Source organism: Magallana gigas, chromosome 3, assembly GCF_963853765.1.
Source record: "Magallana gigas chromosome 3, xbMagGiga1.1, whole genome shotgun sequence".
Lineage (NCBI taxonomy): Eukaryota > Metazoa > Mollusca > Bivalvia > Ostreida > Ostreidae > Magallana > Magallana gigas.
This window is the reverse complement of record NC_088855.1, coordinates 53,866,425-53,882,639: the sequence shown is the minus strand read 5'-3', so window position 1 is coordinate 53,882,639 and position 16,215 is coordinate 53,866,425. Positions and strand designations below refer to the sequence as shown.

At 32.2% G+C, this 16,215-nt stretch overlaps 1 protein-coding gene, 1 long non-coding RNA gene and 1 pseudogene across 4 annotated transcripts; 2 read left to right on the top strand and 1 right to left on the bottom strand.

Annotated features, from left to right (window-relative positions):
- Window positions 1-2,667: 2,667 nt before the first annotated feature.
- LOC136274110 (uncharacterized) lies at window positions 2,668-3,734 on the top strand. Its single transcript, XR_010712406.1, has 3 exons — window positions 2,668-2,789; window positions 3,201-3,314; window positions 3,411-3,734. It is a non-coding gene; the product is annotated as an uncharacterized lncRNA (long non-coding RNA).
- A 409-nt stretch (window positions 3,735-4,143) lies between these two features.
- LOC136273465 (uncharacterized) lies at window positions 4,144-5,586 on the top strand (annotated as a pseudogene).
- A 1,984-nt stretch (window positions 5,587-7,570) lies between these two features.
- On the bottom strand, window positions 7,571-15,375 carry LOC105337448 (uncharacterized). Of its 3 annotated transcripts, XM_011442173.4 has the most exons (11): window positions 15,284-15,351; window positions 15,140-15,201; window positions 14,006-14,981; window positions 13,427-13,733; window positions 13,156-13,266; window positions 12,794-12,985; window positions 11,725-11,997; window positions 11,293-11,528; window positions 10,287-10,399; window positions 9,934-9,994; window positions 7,571-9,628 (listed from the first exon to the last, which is right to left on the bottom strand). In XM_011442173.4, the coding sequence occupies exons 3-11, from the start codon at window positions 14,924-14,926 to the stop codon at window positions 9,527-9,529; spliced, it is 2,316 nt and encodes a 771-aa protein (XP_011440475.3). In that variant the 5' UTR covers window positions 14,927-14,981; window positions 15,140-15,201; window positions 15,284-15,351; the 3' UTR covers window positions 7,571-9,526. The 3 variants fall into 3 exon arrangements, with proteins under 3 accessions (XP_011440475.3, XP_011440478.3, XP_011440477.3); XM_011442176.4 differs by lacking the exon at window positions 15,140-15,201 and having other exon boundaries at window positions 15,284-15,375; XM_011442175.4 differs by having other exon boundaries at window positions 15,161-15,364.
- Between the last annotated feature and the right edge of the window lie 840 nt (window positions 15,376-16,215).

Sequence of the window (16,215 nt, the reverse complement as noted above, 5' to 3'; positions counted from 1 at the left end):
CAAAAGGAAGACTACAATGTACAATAAGTAGTTTTTCGTTCTTATCACTGGAATTTTTCGCCCCTTGAGTAAACGTAATCTCTTATCTGGTATTCTATTTCAAGAATGCAAAAATTATCATAAGAATATAAATAACCTTCTTCAGTAATGCTTATTGTAACAACGTCATGAATAAATAAATGATAATTCAAAATAATCTATGATCATCAACGAATATAAATATTGGTTTTGATAAATAACTTTTGACTTCCTCAGGAAAGCAGGCAAATGATTTTAATGTGTAACGTTTTTCAATTTGTCTTCTTACCTAACGGCAGTTATATAGATGACGTCAACCATATTCTATCTATCTATATAATGAATTATAAATAATATATAATACATACAAAAAATAATAGTACAAAAAGTATAAACATTAATAAATGTATACGTTTGTCCCAGTTTTATAAATTATAACAGAGATTTACAAAGGATAACAAAAAAAGACTACTGTAGATTATGAAGATAAGCTATTTCTTTTTGGTATAAAATGGAAGTTGCTTTCGCATGTGTCAAATTTGACATTTTTGATAGATAAAGTAAACCGCATTTATTGTGACGTTTGTAGTTTCTGGTCAGTGGTGATGTAAAATTACCCTCCAAAGAGTTAACCTTGTATTAATTTATTAATTAATGATCAATTACTAAATTATTTTGTATTAGTTATAAACAGCAAAGATATATCAAAGTTTTGCACCATACAAAACCCTGTTCCAATGATTCAAACCAATAAAATGTCTGTATACTTTAAAGCTGCATGGTCCGATGTTTTGGCTATTACAGTATCAAATAATTCCCCACATAAACCAATCATCTTAGAAAGTTATAAACTTTAGCCTATTTACATCAGAAGAATTGGTCTCGTTTCAAAGTTACAAATATTCAACGAAAATAAAGATAATTTCTTATACGCATAAAAAAATAATAAAAGATATTTAATTGTCAAAAAACATTAAATTATTCTAGCTTCTATCATGCTAGTTCATTAGCAATATATTCCTCAATAGGAATTAACGGAAGGTCAATTTTTAGCAAAGGAGCCGTTCAATACCAAGGATTTTTCACAAGATATGATGGACTCCTCTCTGGAGAAAAGATGTCCCTCTAACATAATCTGAATTTGATATTAAATATGCATTAACAGTAAAGGAGGATTAGGGTGCCGCAGCAAAAAAATATTATATATTCGACTATTTTACTTGGTTTTTCTTTTCAAGAAAATCAAAAGTTACACCATCAGTGCACTCTCATTTTAAAACATTTAAAAGATTCCAATAGTTTGAGATTCACAAAAGGCATTTGATTCTCGTCCTCATTGTATTTGCCATTATGTTGAATTTCAGTATTTACACCAGGGTATCCTCTAAAGCAAATGTAAACTTGGCCAGAGTTGGAAGATCTTTTATCTTCAACATATCATTCAATGTTTTGTAGAAAAAATCTGGGGAATGAAAAGTGAAATGATATAATTTTTTTAACAAACCAAGATTGCAATGACAAATACAAAGATAACTTATATTTTGAAGTTGAAAATTAGATTTATTTAAAGAAAAGTAATTAAGAGGGCAGCAGAGTTATGGCCATTTTAACAATATAAATCTCCTGAAACAAGGGCTTTTGACAATTTTCAAAATACAAACTAAAAATATTTGAATTTCATTTTCTTTACAAAAAAAATAGTGAAAGGCTTAAAATATCATCTTTAGTTTTAAGAAAAATCTGATTTGCTGACCAGTGTCCTTCAGGAGTCTGATTGATATGTTTCAATTCAAATTCAGAGAACCATAGTTGCATTAAACAATTACATAATCCAATACAGAATTTTTACATTAATTTTACCTTAAGTCTCAGAACCTGTAGAAATGCAATCTCAATACCTGTCAGTGAAGAAAACTTGGAACTACAACAAAAAGTGAAATATACAAAATTATGAGTATACATGTATTTGCCTGATTTCCTAAACTGAGTTATTTCTAAACCAATTAAATCCACAAAAATTAATATTTATGAATAAGATATTTAATTTCTGTATTGTCGGTTGTACATTTAACCGATAATTACAACATGGCCTTGAAACAACGTTATATGTTGCTTTAAAGTATATATATAAAAATATTTTAGAGACTTGGAATTTTATTGTTACAGTTATTTGCGATGAATTCTACAGGCAAATAGCAACAATGACTTTGTCCTCTTCTTTACCAACTATAAGCAGTCGATACTTGTTTATTCATGTACATGTGAATATACATGTACCTGAATGTTATCAGCTGATATGGCAAAGCAGAGGTAGGATATTTCTACACAACTTGGTTACTTAACCTGCTTGGGCTGAAATTAAGATAAACATAAATATACATAAATATACGGTATTTCCGAATTCTTATTAAATGATTTCGCTAAGCGATACTTCCAGCAAAAGGTTAATTTCGCGAAATTGGTAACTCATGCAAGCGCAAGTACAGCTTTTGGAACAATGGTCTTTGCAAGTGTCGATTTTGTTTCTATTAAGTTCGAAACAATCGAGTCTATATCCATTAAGTAATGTTCCGTGTACTTAGAAACTTTGTAGAAATAATTCTTTATCTGTCGTAACGAGGATATACCATGATTTTGGAGATAAGAATCGTAAATACTATTCGTCTAAACACTGAATTGGAGAATATTTGCGCGACACTTGGCGTGTAAAATCATAATGGGGGTTCAAAATCTATTTATATTAGTTGCATGGATTTTATTCACTACTCAAGGTAAAGTTGTGAGAAAATTTCAAAGCTGCCTTCTTTCTTTAAATTTTGTCCTTTTTATAGATGTCCAAAGCAGAAAATGTGAATATATGGTTTTACTCCTTCTTAAACTCTGCATTTCATACAGAGAACAATTAAATTTGTAGTTCTTCAAATAAATTCGGTAATTTTGTTGCACTTCGAGTACATTAAAAAGGGTTCAAAAAACTATCTTAGGTCATTATTATATTTACAACCCCTGGAGAATACAATAACCCGATAAACAGTACTAGAATCATCTTGTTTTTTCTCGGATGTTTCAATTTCTAACATCTTTTGTTTATACAAATTTAAATAAATAAAAGTCATGATTGCAATTACATTTATAGTTATTTTTTAATCAAAAAATGATTATCGTTTTGTATGGTGTCAAAGCTTGTTCGGTTGATGGTCGAACTCTGGCTGAATGTCTACTAGATGTACAACAAGGACACTGTCAGCAGTATTCTCACATAACCATTTGTACCAACGACGGGAAGGTTTATAACAGTAGGTTCTCCCTCAGCAATAACAACCTCTTCTATGATTGTTGGATATCGTTGCCACATGTCCATTTTAACCTTTACAATTTTTTCTTTTGGTTAGGTGCTAGTGACTACCAGATGGCTATTTGTGATGCATTTTATGTTCACAATGAGTCTCTATCAGCGATAGGGATTGGTTCAAACGGCGTGTGTCATAGTATTATCATGGGGTGATATCTGAGTTACTGTTATCTATTCATAAATGTACCTGTCCTTTTGTACAAGGCAATAATTCACTTCAGTATTAATTGCTTAATAATTTCATTTACTTTAACACTTTGATTTTATTGACTCCCTCATATTGAAGTTTTACTCTGTGACATTTATCACTCGTGCTTAAGTGCTAATTTCTACTGTTTTCAATTCTTATTTGTATTGTGTTATACATCATATTGTCGGAAGAGGGTAATTAGGTTCAAATAAAGTGATTTTTACCATTTAAAGCATTTTAGTCTTATTGTTGCCGGATGTATAGAAAAACACCTTATTTTTCCCGGTGATAGTATCACCCCCACAGTACATCCACATCTCAACGAACTATCAGAAAGACAGAGACCAAAGTGTTCGAAGCAATTGCTCGTGGAATAGACGGTCGACTCCTTAACCCCTTAACGGCCAAGTGCGCCTTTTGACGCATTTTTATGCGCGCTGAGAGAAAACTGCTGATATGATGTAAAGACATGGAGTACAATGAAAAAATTGATATATTTGAAAACTAGAGAAATAAGGGATTTTTTTTCAACAGAATTTTTTTTGTGTAAGGTCATCTAAATATCAAAAAATATTATTGAAATATGCACGTACGTGCAGAAAAGCAGTCAAACTTCATGAAATATAAGAATTTGGGCTGATTTATAATTAACCAATCTTATCGTTTTGTAATTTTCTGAGCAAATTTTCTAGTTGAAATTACCATATATAAAACGATTAAGATTTTTACTGCAATTTTCGTATTGGATATGATATTGTATGATTAAAAATAAAAAAGATATCCGCTAATGAAAATCGGTTGTTCTGATCGTGGAAAATAGATGATCTAAAAAGCGTGTTCAAAACAAAATTAAAGGAATTAGATATAGAAAGAAGCAAGACATTTTGACGTTCTATTAGCTTTGATAAAGCGTTATAAAAAAGAAAGACTAGGCTACAAATAATTGAAAAAAAATAATACAGATTCCCGACAGGTTCAACAAGGTTCCAGTGTCTAAAAATAAAAATTCACGTCACATGTTGGTTGTATAGCAACAATGTAAACAGCGCGGAAAATTAACATGGCTTCCCGTGACGGCGAAAGTAACTGATTCATCCGACGACGATTTGTACAGCAGTTCTGCGGGTTCAGACATTAACATTGATGATTCTTTAGTTTCTTTTTCATCTGATACGGATGAGGATGATGATCCGAACTCCCAGTCGTCCTTAGAGACTTTCTATTTCAGTCGGCTTCTAAGAACTCAGTCGAGTGAAACAGAGGTTTCGGAGGCCATCAAAATATTCTCCAAACAAGATCACATACACGGTATTTACATCAGAAACCCAAACTGCTGGGCCCATGACATTGATTTAACTTGCATTTCACCTTGGAACAGCAAAGGTCAGTAGCATAGAGCGGACACTTATTTCTCCTCTCCATGCCGTCTGGGCGAGGCATTACGACATACCTATAAATACTACCCTACGATGTGTCGATATGAATATTGAAGTGGTAGAGCGGAGGTCAATTCGGTCTATCCCCCTTCCCGTTCCTGCGCATGCCAACTACATGGGTGGTTTTGACATGGTATCGATCCTTCCTCCATCTCTTTTGCTAAAGTTTTGCCAAGAAATTTTACTAAGATCTATAGCACCCACCTGCACCATGCTCTTCCGGTTTTGAGCTCTGTTTACGAAGAGAAAGCTCTAGTTGACGACTTGAATGCAATGAACAACAAAATGATGAGCCTGTCAGCCCCATTTGTCATACCGCCAAGCTTACTATGAGAGTAAAATTGTAGGTGGCAGTGTAAATCTAAGCTTTTTCATCATAGACAAAAAGTTGATGCTATTGTTTGTTTTCACGTATGGGGGCGCTGGATCTGGGACGTCCGTTCAGTACCATTATGACGACATCAATGACGCAATGCATTCATTGGGAAGAAGACACTCCCTCTCAGAAATCGATGTATCTCAATATGCCACCGAGTCACAAATAACCAATGTGTTTGGTTAGATATCACTTGTAATTCGTTGAACTTCTTAGCTGTTAAGTGATCCTATTTATAATGAATTACGAAATTATACCTAGTAGCATTGTATAATTATCTTAATAACACATGGTACGCACAAGGTCCTGGCAATGTGTTTTTATTCCTGATTACTGACACTGACTTATCAAGACTAAATATTAATGTTCATTGTTTTACTAAAATAATGAGCATTTTGGATTTTTACAAACCTGCAATGGTATCTAAAGTTTCTGTATGGATTCGGGTTAAGCCATCATTGATCTGCCCAGCAATGAATAGCTCTACACTTTTGATCGTGGTGGACATGGTATGCCCTACAGATTGGTCTAAATGTCCCGCTTATTCCTAATAACAGCAACGAAAATCGAGAGCGTTTATGAAAAAAGAACTAATTCTAATATTGTTTCAATTCAAACACTATTTATTAATAAATGATTGAGTTCAGTTCTACCCAAGTTAGAGTTTGAACTCTAGACCTGCAGAACCTACTAATAAGCAGTGCGCGACCAGCGCGCCTACCAATTCAAAATATACTATACATGAACAATGAGCAAAACTTTAAAGGATAAGATGAAAAATATGGAAAGATACAATTTTTTGTCTAAGTGCGCATGAAAAATGTTTGAACAGCATGAAAATAAAACAACACGAAAAATGAGTAAACACAAGGTCCAGATCACGTGGTTAAGAGAACTAACATACTAATAAAATACGTGTACATGTAACGTTGGAATCAACTTAATCATCAGATCATACTTAAGGATTACGTATATCCAGGAATTAAGATTTCAAAAAATAGTTTTACAAAGTCCTATGCCTGAATTCAAAAATCGTTTTAAAAACTATATATAACAATGTTATAAACAAAAACTGACATTGATAACCACAGAAAAAAAAAGAAAATTATTTACAGATTGCATATGTCGAAAATTTGTTCATTGATCATTGTTAATGTCAGCAGCATACAGACGACTAAAATAGTTTTGGGCAAAAAATAATTGGAGCTCCCATTATTCAGTGTTTTGCAATTACTCGATCCAGAAATGGGTATAATTTTGAAAATTGAGAGAGGAAATTCGGACTAACATAAAATCAAATTAAAAGCTTAACCGATTCATTGAAATATGAAATTAGTAAAGTATTCGTATATTATCATTTTCCAACCACCAAATTATTTTATTTCAAATAAGTTTACGATAAAGAAAACGTTGGTATATGTGGACTCTTTTGAATTTTTTTCAATAAACATTCAGATGTCACTACCATAAAAAGTACGTCACTGACCTAGTTCTTTAGTGAAAAATAGCACCACAATAGTAAGGCTACAATGTACAATAAGTAGTTTTTTGTTCTTATCACTGGAATTTTTCGCCCCTTGAGTAAACGTAATCTCTTATCTGATATTCTATTTCAACAATACAAAAATTATTATAAAAGTATAAATAACCTTAATAAGTTATTCAGTAATGCTTATTTCAACAACTTAAGGTGTAATATCCCTCAGCTATTAATTTTACCATTTATTTTTATAAAAATTTCGTTTTGATTTTAAGCAAAGTCAATACTAAGAAATTCCAATGAAACAAACTTAAAGTGATGAAGCGCTTCTAGATTTCTCAAAAATTGATAATGTGTGTGATCATGTGTTATGAAGAAAATTAGACATGATAGTGATTAAGAAAACCAAAATTTTACCATCGCAGCATAAAATTAAAAATATTAAATGCATATGAAAATAAAATGTAGCTATATACAACGTCAAATCATCTTACAAAACATGCGCTGCTTTTTAGTTCAGAATAGCACTATGTTTTATAGGTTTGTAACAAAAACTGCTTCAATCAGCAAGTTATCTTTCTTTATCATGAACTATTAAAGGTTTTACATGCATGTTTTACATACAGTATATGATAAATTACCATAGTTTCTAATTTTTCAGAAAAGGTTTTCTGTGTTTTTTTTCATTTGGATAAGATAATAATAAATGATTCCATACGAATGCTAAAAATGTAAATCAGAGCATTTTGTTATAGCACAAAAAGGGGATCAAATGAATGATCTTCCAATTGTTGGCATTATTTCAATATAGGGATTTATTATCTTGAATAAAATGTGATATTGTTGTTTTTTTCAATTTTGTTTTCCCATATCTGATCTTTCAGAATAGGAAAAACCTCAAACATTTGAAATGTTGTGTTTCAAATGATGATGATTAAGTCTAGAGTTTGCAAATGTCTTAGTATGTTTTTCCCATATATAATTCATTTACCTTTGTGAACGAGCTATTAAGAAGGAATATAAAAATTTTCTGGCCCAAAACATCAAACATGTACTGTTCATGTACTGTTCTAGTACATATAATTTAGTTATATTTGAGAAACAACAATGCATTGGGGGTGGGGGGGGGGGTGCGAGAAGGGGGTGGGGTATAGATATTACCTCATAAAAATTTAGTCAATATTATTAGTTTCTTGTAAAAATGTTTACACTTGTCAAACTTTTTGTCCCCCCCCCCCCCCCCGGTTAAAGTTGGAGTTAAATTCGTTCCGTTGAGATTTCATCTTTATAATATTTTAATTTGAATAAATGTCGCCTTTTTTCAGCAAAATAATTGGGCCAAGTACCGCCTCTCTTGTTGCTGCATGCCTTCATAATTGTGAGTTATCAGAAAAAAAAAGTATAAATATTTTCTACAGAAGTTATCTCTCTTATCTGAGGGACATCACACCTTGATGAATAAATTAATGATATTTCAAAATAATATATGGCCATCAACGAATATAAATATTGGTATTGATAAATAACTATTTACTTCCTCAGGAAAGCAGACAAATGATTTTAATGTGTAGCGTTTTTCAATTTGTCTGCTAACCTAACGGCAGTTATATAGATGACGTCAAATATATTCTATCTATCTATATTATAAATTATAAATAATATATAAAATATATACCAAAAGAAAAAGTATAAAAAGTATAAATATAAATAAATGTATACCCTGGACACAGCTTCATATATTATAACAAAGATTTACATATGATAACAAAAAAAGACTACAGTAGATTATGAAGATAAGATATTTCTCTTTGGTATTAAATGGGAGTTGCTTTCACATATGTCAAATTTGACACTTTTGATAGATAAAAGTTAACCCCATATATTAGGACGTTTGTAGTTTCTGGTCAGTGGTGATGTAAAAATTACCCCTAAAAAGTTAACCTTGTATTAATTTATTATTTAATGAACAATTAATGAATTATTAATTTTGGATTAGTTATAAACAGCAAAGATATATAAAAGTTTGGCACCATACAAAACTGTTCTAATGAATCAAACCAATAAAAGGTCTGTGTATTTTAAAGCTGCATGGTCCAATGTTTTGGCTATTACAGTATCTAAAAATTCACACAAACCAATCATCTTAGAAAGTTATAAACTTTCTCCTATTTACATCAGAAAAATTGGTCTCATTTCAAAGTTACAAATATTCAACGAAAATAAAAATAATTACTTGTACGAAAACAAAATAATAAAAGATATTCAATTGTCAAAAAACATTAAATTATTCTAGCTTCTATCATGCAAGTTCATTAGCAATACATTCCTCGATAGGAATTAATGGAGGGTTAATTTTTAGCAAAGGAGCCATTCAATACCAAGAATTTTTCACAAGATATGATGAACTCCTCTCTGGAGAAAAGATGTCCATCTGACATGATCTGATTTTAATAATAAAATATTCATTAGCAGTAAAGAAGGATTAGGGTGCCGCAGCAAGAAAATATTTTATACTCGACCATTTTACTTGGTTTTTCTTTTCAAGAAGATCAAAAATTACACGATCAGTGCCCTGTCATTATAAAACATTTAAAAGATCCCAATAGTTTGAGATTCACAAAAGTCATTTGATTCTCATCCTCATTGTATTTGCCATTATGTTGAATTTCAGTATTTACACCAGGGTATCCTCTAAAGCAAATGTAAACTTGGCCAGAGTTGGAAGATCTTTTATCTTCAACATATCATTCAATGTTTTGTAGAAAAAATCTGGAGACTGAAAAGTGAAATGATATAACTTTTTTAACAAACCAAGATTGCAATGACAAATATAACGATATAAATCTCCTGAAACAAGGGCTTTTGAAAATTTTCAAAATACAAACCAAAAATATTTGAATTTCATTTTCTTTACAAAAAAATAGTGAAAGGTTTAAAATATCATCTTAGTTTTAAGTAAATCTGATCTGTTGACCAGTGTCCTTCAAGAGTCTGATTGATATGTTTCAATTCAAATTAACAGAACCATAGTTGTATTAAACAATTACATAATCCAACACAGAAATTTTACATTAATTTTACCTCTTGTCTCAGAACCTGAAGAAATGCAATCTCAATTCCTGTCAGTGAAGAAAACTTGGAACTACAACAAAAATTGAGAGATTTTAAATAAACAAAATTATGAGTATACATGTACATGTAATTGCATGATTTCCTAAACTGGGTGATTTTTAAACCAATTAAATCCACAAAAATTATTATTCATGAATATAGATAACATGGAAAATCTCAAAAACAAGCACAGCTGTTTCTATTACTGCAGAGTTGTCATTAAAGTTGCACATAATATATAACTGTATCAGTTTGCTGTTTACTGTTGTTATTCATTATATTTGAGGGGATAATGATTCAACTGTAATGAGCTTTCTGTTTACCTCGGCAATTTGTGATGATTCATCCATCTCAGAACATCAATTTCTTTCCAGTTTTTCACCACTTCTGATGCCTGAATTTTGGTATTGGGTTTTGAACTTGATGTCTCTACTTTCTAAATCATGAAAGAAGGTACATTAATGTTAAACAAAGATATTTTTAGAATGTGACATTTTTTTCAAAATGTGATGGATTTTAATCTAATGATAAGGTAAAGTTTAATGTCTCAAAAAAACATTCATTTGATGAAGTGGTTTCACATATCAACCACAATATATCTTAAATCTTCAGGTATTTTCAAAGTTTTTTATATATAAGGATAAAGATTAGGTAAAAATGCTTGACTGTGTATATAATTGTAAGGCCATACCAATATAATTTCTAGTTCGTTGGACACTCAATGAAAATAGGTATGAGCAGGCGAGCGATTATATAATAAAATTATTTCTATCAAACTAGGCAAAATTTTTAGGCGGTACATAAATAAATTTGTGCAGACAGTTATATTTTTTCTACTTGTTTCTGATTTATAAATTAAAAACTATTGAAAATATGAAAAAATATAGAGCGGAAATAGAACAGAAAGCAGCGCATTATTTCCTGGATGCGGGAAATTAATCATAATATTATTTGTACAGTTTTATTAAAATACCAGTGAGGGTTCCGACGAACAAGAAATTCTATTGGTGTTTCCTAAATGAAACGTTTTTTTTTTCAAAGGAGCTGACACTTCTAGGAAATTTTCTGATTTTCAAAAGAACCACCTTGTCACAGATATTTATCGCCCTGACCACTTTGACAATCAATATTTTTAAATAATCAACAAAAGTGAGGTCACAAAAATTAAGTCATTCCAAACATATATATGTATATATATATATACAATGTATACATGTATTGAAATCACTGGTTAATCCAGAAATAAAGTTTTGGTGAATAAAAGTTGTCTTAAATATCAAACAAGTGGGAATGTGGACAGAAAGTAAATAATCAGTAGAATATACTGACCTGTGTAGGGGCAGGAAGTGTACTGGAAATGACTGGGTTTTCTGGGATGGACTTCTTCTGTCGACTGAGCACTTCTTTAATCAAGGCACTCATTTTGCTGTCAAATGGATATTTATCTGTCAACTCGAAAAATAGCTTGGAGCCAATGATGAATCCGAGCCACTCTCTGGCCTGATAGTTCCTCTCCATCTTCAGAGGAATTATTGGTTTTCTCAGCTGAAAGGCATATTCTGCCTCTGGAAAAAAAAATTACCATCCTAAATTTTGATGAAGCTTCAGATGTTGGCAAAACTTTCTATGGTTTGTGGAAAAAAATTAGACTTCAACAAATTCTTTGTTCTCTTACATTTTTTTTTATCGGCAATGTAAAAGATATTTGTGATTTGCATCATAACAAATAAGTGATTTTTCTTCATCACACAATGTACAAACCAGCTCTACAGTTAGGGCTGTCCTGATACTTCTTGGAGTAACAGATCAGAACAATTTCAGCCCCCTCCACTGCCCGTGCCATGGCGTTCAGTGTGGAGCCCTGCATGTCATCTATATCCATCCAGCACTTGATCCCGTTGGCTTGAAGATTGTCCCGAATCTTCTTGATTGTATTTTGATTGGCCCATTGGTAGCTGAGCATCACGTGACCTCTACTGCTTCCAGCAGAATTAGATTGTGTCACATCCGTTTCACTTCTATTGAATTCTTTACCTGTATAATTAAGCTCTAATACAACATTGTCCATAAAATTCAAAGCTTATCATCCTCTTCAACTAGTGTTAAAAAATGTGTTAAATTCAGCTCATTGCACATACAAAGGGTCATTTTGTTAATTAAATGTCAATATTGATGCATGTATCAACTAGCTATTCCAATGCTGAATTAATGATGGCTTAAAAACTACATCTCTGCTAGAAAATAATATAGCAATACCTCATTCAGACTTTTTGTAAATGTTTTTAAATGGTATGGATTGGGTTCCATTTCAAAAGGTCACATTGTCTGTCTGAATGAGTATGTGATATCACCTATTCGATTTAATTGGCTCTGTCAACAATTCAAAAAGGTGGTTTCCATTATTTCATAACATATCCTGTATGATTTATTTTGTACATGTATATATATGATAATAGGTTGCTTTAAAGACAACTCATTAGAAAAAAAGTCTTCTTTTAATGCAATTATCAATAAAAGTATTTAAAAATATTATATACATAAGGAATTCTACAATACTTCTGTATGCTGATTATTGCGCTTGGAGTATTTGTATACTTCATTTTCATAAATAAAAAATAAAAGAAAAGTTATCCATTATTCCGTAAGTTGTTTCATCAAAGCAATAGCTGAAAGGCTACTACTGCTAAATGGTTAGAGGAATGGAACCTAAACATCCCAAGCAAGTCAATGACAAATGACAATATTATCAAACAAATAACAATTGTTGAGAAAGGTTGATTTTCTCCAACCCACAAGTCATAAAACAATAACAATACTTTACTTAACTTACCCAAGTCCTTATACTTTTCTATGGCACTGAGCTTTTCCCTCATATTCCAAAGGGCTCCTGAACATGATTTCTCAATTTTTTTGTTCTGAGATTTTCTCGAGTTTACAAGAGCTTCCATGACCGCTTCATTTTGAAGCATTATATCCTGGTTCTCTTTGTCAAATGACAACATCCACAGTGCTCCAAAAGCCTCTATCAAATAAATTTATTCAATTTCACACACAATTGAAAAGATAAATTTTTTTTATTTTGAATTCAATGACATTAGGAATAGTGTTAAGAAATGCATCAACGTAAGAAATTCATAACATAGAATAAATTCATGGATCTTAATTTTGAATTGAGATCCTTTTCACCCTTACCTATCTGTTCATCTTCATACTTAGATTCTGTTAAAGACACAAGAACTGGCAAAGAACCTTGTGCTACCAGAGACTTCTTATTAACATCGTTCTTCGCAATTCTTCTTACGGCTAGAAGGAAAATATATGATTTATATAGATACTTAACATATTCTACTAGGCATTAAAAAAAATGTATAAGTTGTCTATTGTTCTATACTCTTTAAATACCAATATATCTTGAAACTCAAATAATTACAAGAATAAGTTGTAGATAACCTAACATAATTACTTCTAGCTAATTCCTTTGCAGACCAGCCTTTGCATCTTCGATGGCGGTCATTCATTGCGGATTTCAAAGTTTTCAGCAGAAACTTGAATAAGTCTCCTCCGGTCTCTAGATGCGCGGCTTCCGAGTCATCCACAATGTCTGCTAGACTGGCCAGGGTCGTTAGTAGGATCTTGTCTTTGCTTGATTTGAGATAGGGTAAAAGTACCTCAACAATGCCCATCTCCCTCAGCTCATGGATGCAGAGTTCACTCTGAGCAATATTGTGAATTATTGAGTGGTAGTATCCCAACGCTTTTTCATCTTTTACCTACATAAAAAAAAAAAAAAACTATATCTGATACTCATAATATAAAGAATTCTTATAGATGTAGAATTATTGATTTTCAGGTATTAATTATTTTAGACAGATTTCCTAAAACATGCTGTACATTTCTAATTCATGGACACTGGTTCTACCAATACAAATTGTTGTGAGCATTTATTTTGTTTACTATGTGGATATTTGCTCTCATGAACCAAAGTATTATGTACAGGAAGGGATAACATGCTTGAAGATTTACATGAAGTAGGATCACATACCCGCATGCTGTCCTCGAGATGACTTAATAACAGCCTCTGTAAAGCCTCCAGGATCTGGGGCAGGAATTCTGCATGTTCCACCAGTAAGTGACAGTGCCTGGCATTAGCATCAGTAAAGTTCAACAGTATTATCAAACAATTGATCAGTGGCATTGACACTCCCTGAATTAATTTGTTCTCTTCATTATAATATCCTTTCTTTTGACAGTACACCACCACATCACAGACGATCTTCACTCCTCCAAGCTCAACAAACACATCTCCAAGCTCTTCTTTGAATTGGTTATCAATATCCAAGCTTGCTTTCTTTAAAGCAAAATGATGACTTTGAAGATTAAATGTAGCGTTCTTGAAATCTTTGTCAAAAGTTCCTTTTTCATTTAAGTGCCCATCGACGTCTGAAAGAATGTCAAGATTTTTCTTCAGAGCTTTAAATGTTTGGGTTTTCTTTTCTTCAATTTGCTCTGCTGTCAATGGGACCTTTTTTGTCTCTGACACTTCCTCTGTCTCCTCAGAATCACTCTTATTCTCTTGTTCTTCATTCTGATCTGCAGTAGACTTTTTAGATGACATCTCAGTTGGTTTCTCGGCCTTCTTTGATGGTGCCTGATCTTTATCATGACCAGGTGAGTTATCCACAGCTTTACTATCTGCAGACATATTTGGTGTGGTTAATATGCTTTCTTCAACTTTCTTATCTAAATCTCGTGTTGAATTCACATCTGTCTTGTTATTCACTTCCAATGTTTTTTCTGCCTTGTCCACCGAGCTGTTTACTTTATTTTCCGTTAAATCATTCTTTTTTAAAGGCTCTGTGGTTTTAATTGAAATTTGCACTTCTGGTGCTTTATGATTTAAAATGGGGTGTTCCACAGGTTGGATTTTGGTAGGCTGGTCACCCTTGGAAGCTCCTGATCCCATTACATCAAACCACTCCCATCAGGATCCATGCACCACTCAAAATATCTAAATCAGCCTAAAAAAACAAAAAAATAAAAATAAAAACAAACAAAATTCAGACTTAGTCCAAAAATAAGACAATTCCTTTTGTAATTGCTGTTCATTTTAAATTAGACTATTTCTTACATAATCAGTTGATAATCATAATATTTTAAAGTTTGATACAATATTTACCTTATCAACACGTTTATTCACCTGTGACCCATCCACTGAGGGTGTAGCTAGGTCTAGGTGCGCTGAAGTAGAAAATATAGAAAAAAAAAATCCTTCTACTGTATCAATCGGCTATCTGTTTGGTTTTCATATCAATGTCCTTACTTGTAAATGATTTAATCCGGTTGTTTTTGTTGTTGACTATGTAAACAAACATTACCTTGATGTCATTTTGCATTTTTATGACTCCCGAACCCGACTTAATTCTCACTCGTTTAAAAAAAAATTGCGGGTTTTGTAATATTGATCGTCGCTCTTAAACCACCGTCGGAAGCCAATGGTTTTCTATCCGTTAGTGTAACGGATAGAAAACCCGTGGGTTCCGACGATGCTGCTAAACACACTCTCAGTGATACAAGTTTACTCAATTACACGTGTTTAACTTAAAAAAAAGAAAAGAAAATGATTAGTTGTACATAAGAATTTTTTCTCTGCGGTATACTTTTTGACGTACGGTGTGCATGCGCGAATCCAGAAAATATTTCCAAGGGGAGGGGGGGGGGGGATGAGACACATTTTTGGTAATTTTATAATTTTGATTTAAAGAAATTTTAATTCTGCAGGAGGAGGTCTTGACCCCTCTGACCCCCCCCCCCCCCCTTTCTAGATATGCGCATGATGGTACGTGTTGTTATTTTCTTTATAAAAATATATGTATTAGATAGCGAAGTTTTGATCATCTTCCCAAGTCAAGGGTTTCTGATCCGCTGTACTCTACATAAATGTAGAGTATGTTTATGTAGAGCACAGCGGATCAGAAATCCTTGACTTGGGAAGATGAGTTTTGATGTACAGAAACTATTTTAGTCCAGTCGGGAATAAATCGACAAACCAATGATCATATATGAATACAATTAAATGAAGAATTTGAGCCAAATATATTTTCTTGGCACAAGCACAATTACAGAAGGTGGTTAATTTCTAGAATTCTTCAACTAACAACAAACTACATGTCAATGTAAATTGCACTTTAATTATTTTTTTATACACGCTAGAGCTAACCATTTTACCCAATGAATTACATAGGTTTTTCCTAT

What these genes read in the sequence shown, in the direction of transcription:
- LOC105337448 (XM_011442176.4), bottom strand. Translation starts at nt 14,926, where the DNA reads ATGGGATCAGGAGCTTCCAAGGGTGACCAGCCTACCAAAATCCAACCT. An exon ending in CAGCCCTAACTGTAGAGCTG is followed by an intron (nt 11,529 to 11,724) that starts GTTTGTACATTG and finishes TTTTTTTTCCAG; the next exon opens with AGGCAGAATATGCCTTTCAG. An exon ending in CACTTCCTGCCCCTACACAG is followed by an intron (nt 10,400 to 11,292) that starts GTCAGTATATTC and finishes TTCATGATTTAG; the next exon opens with AAAGTAGAGACATCAAGTTC.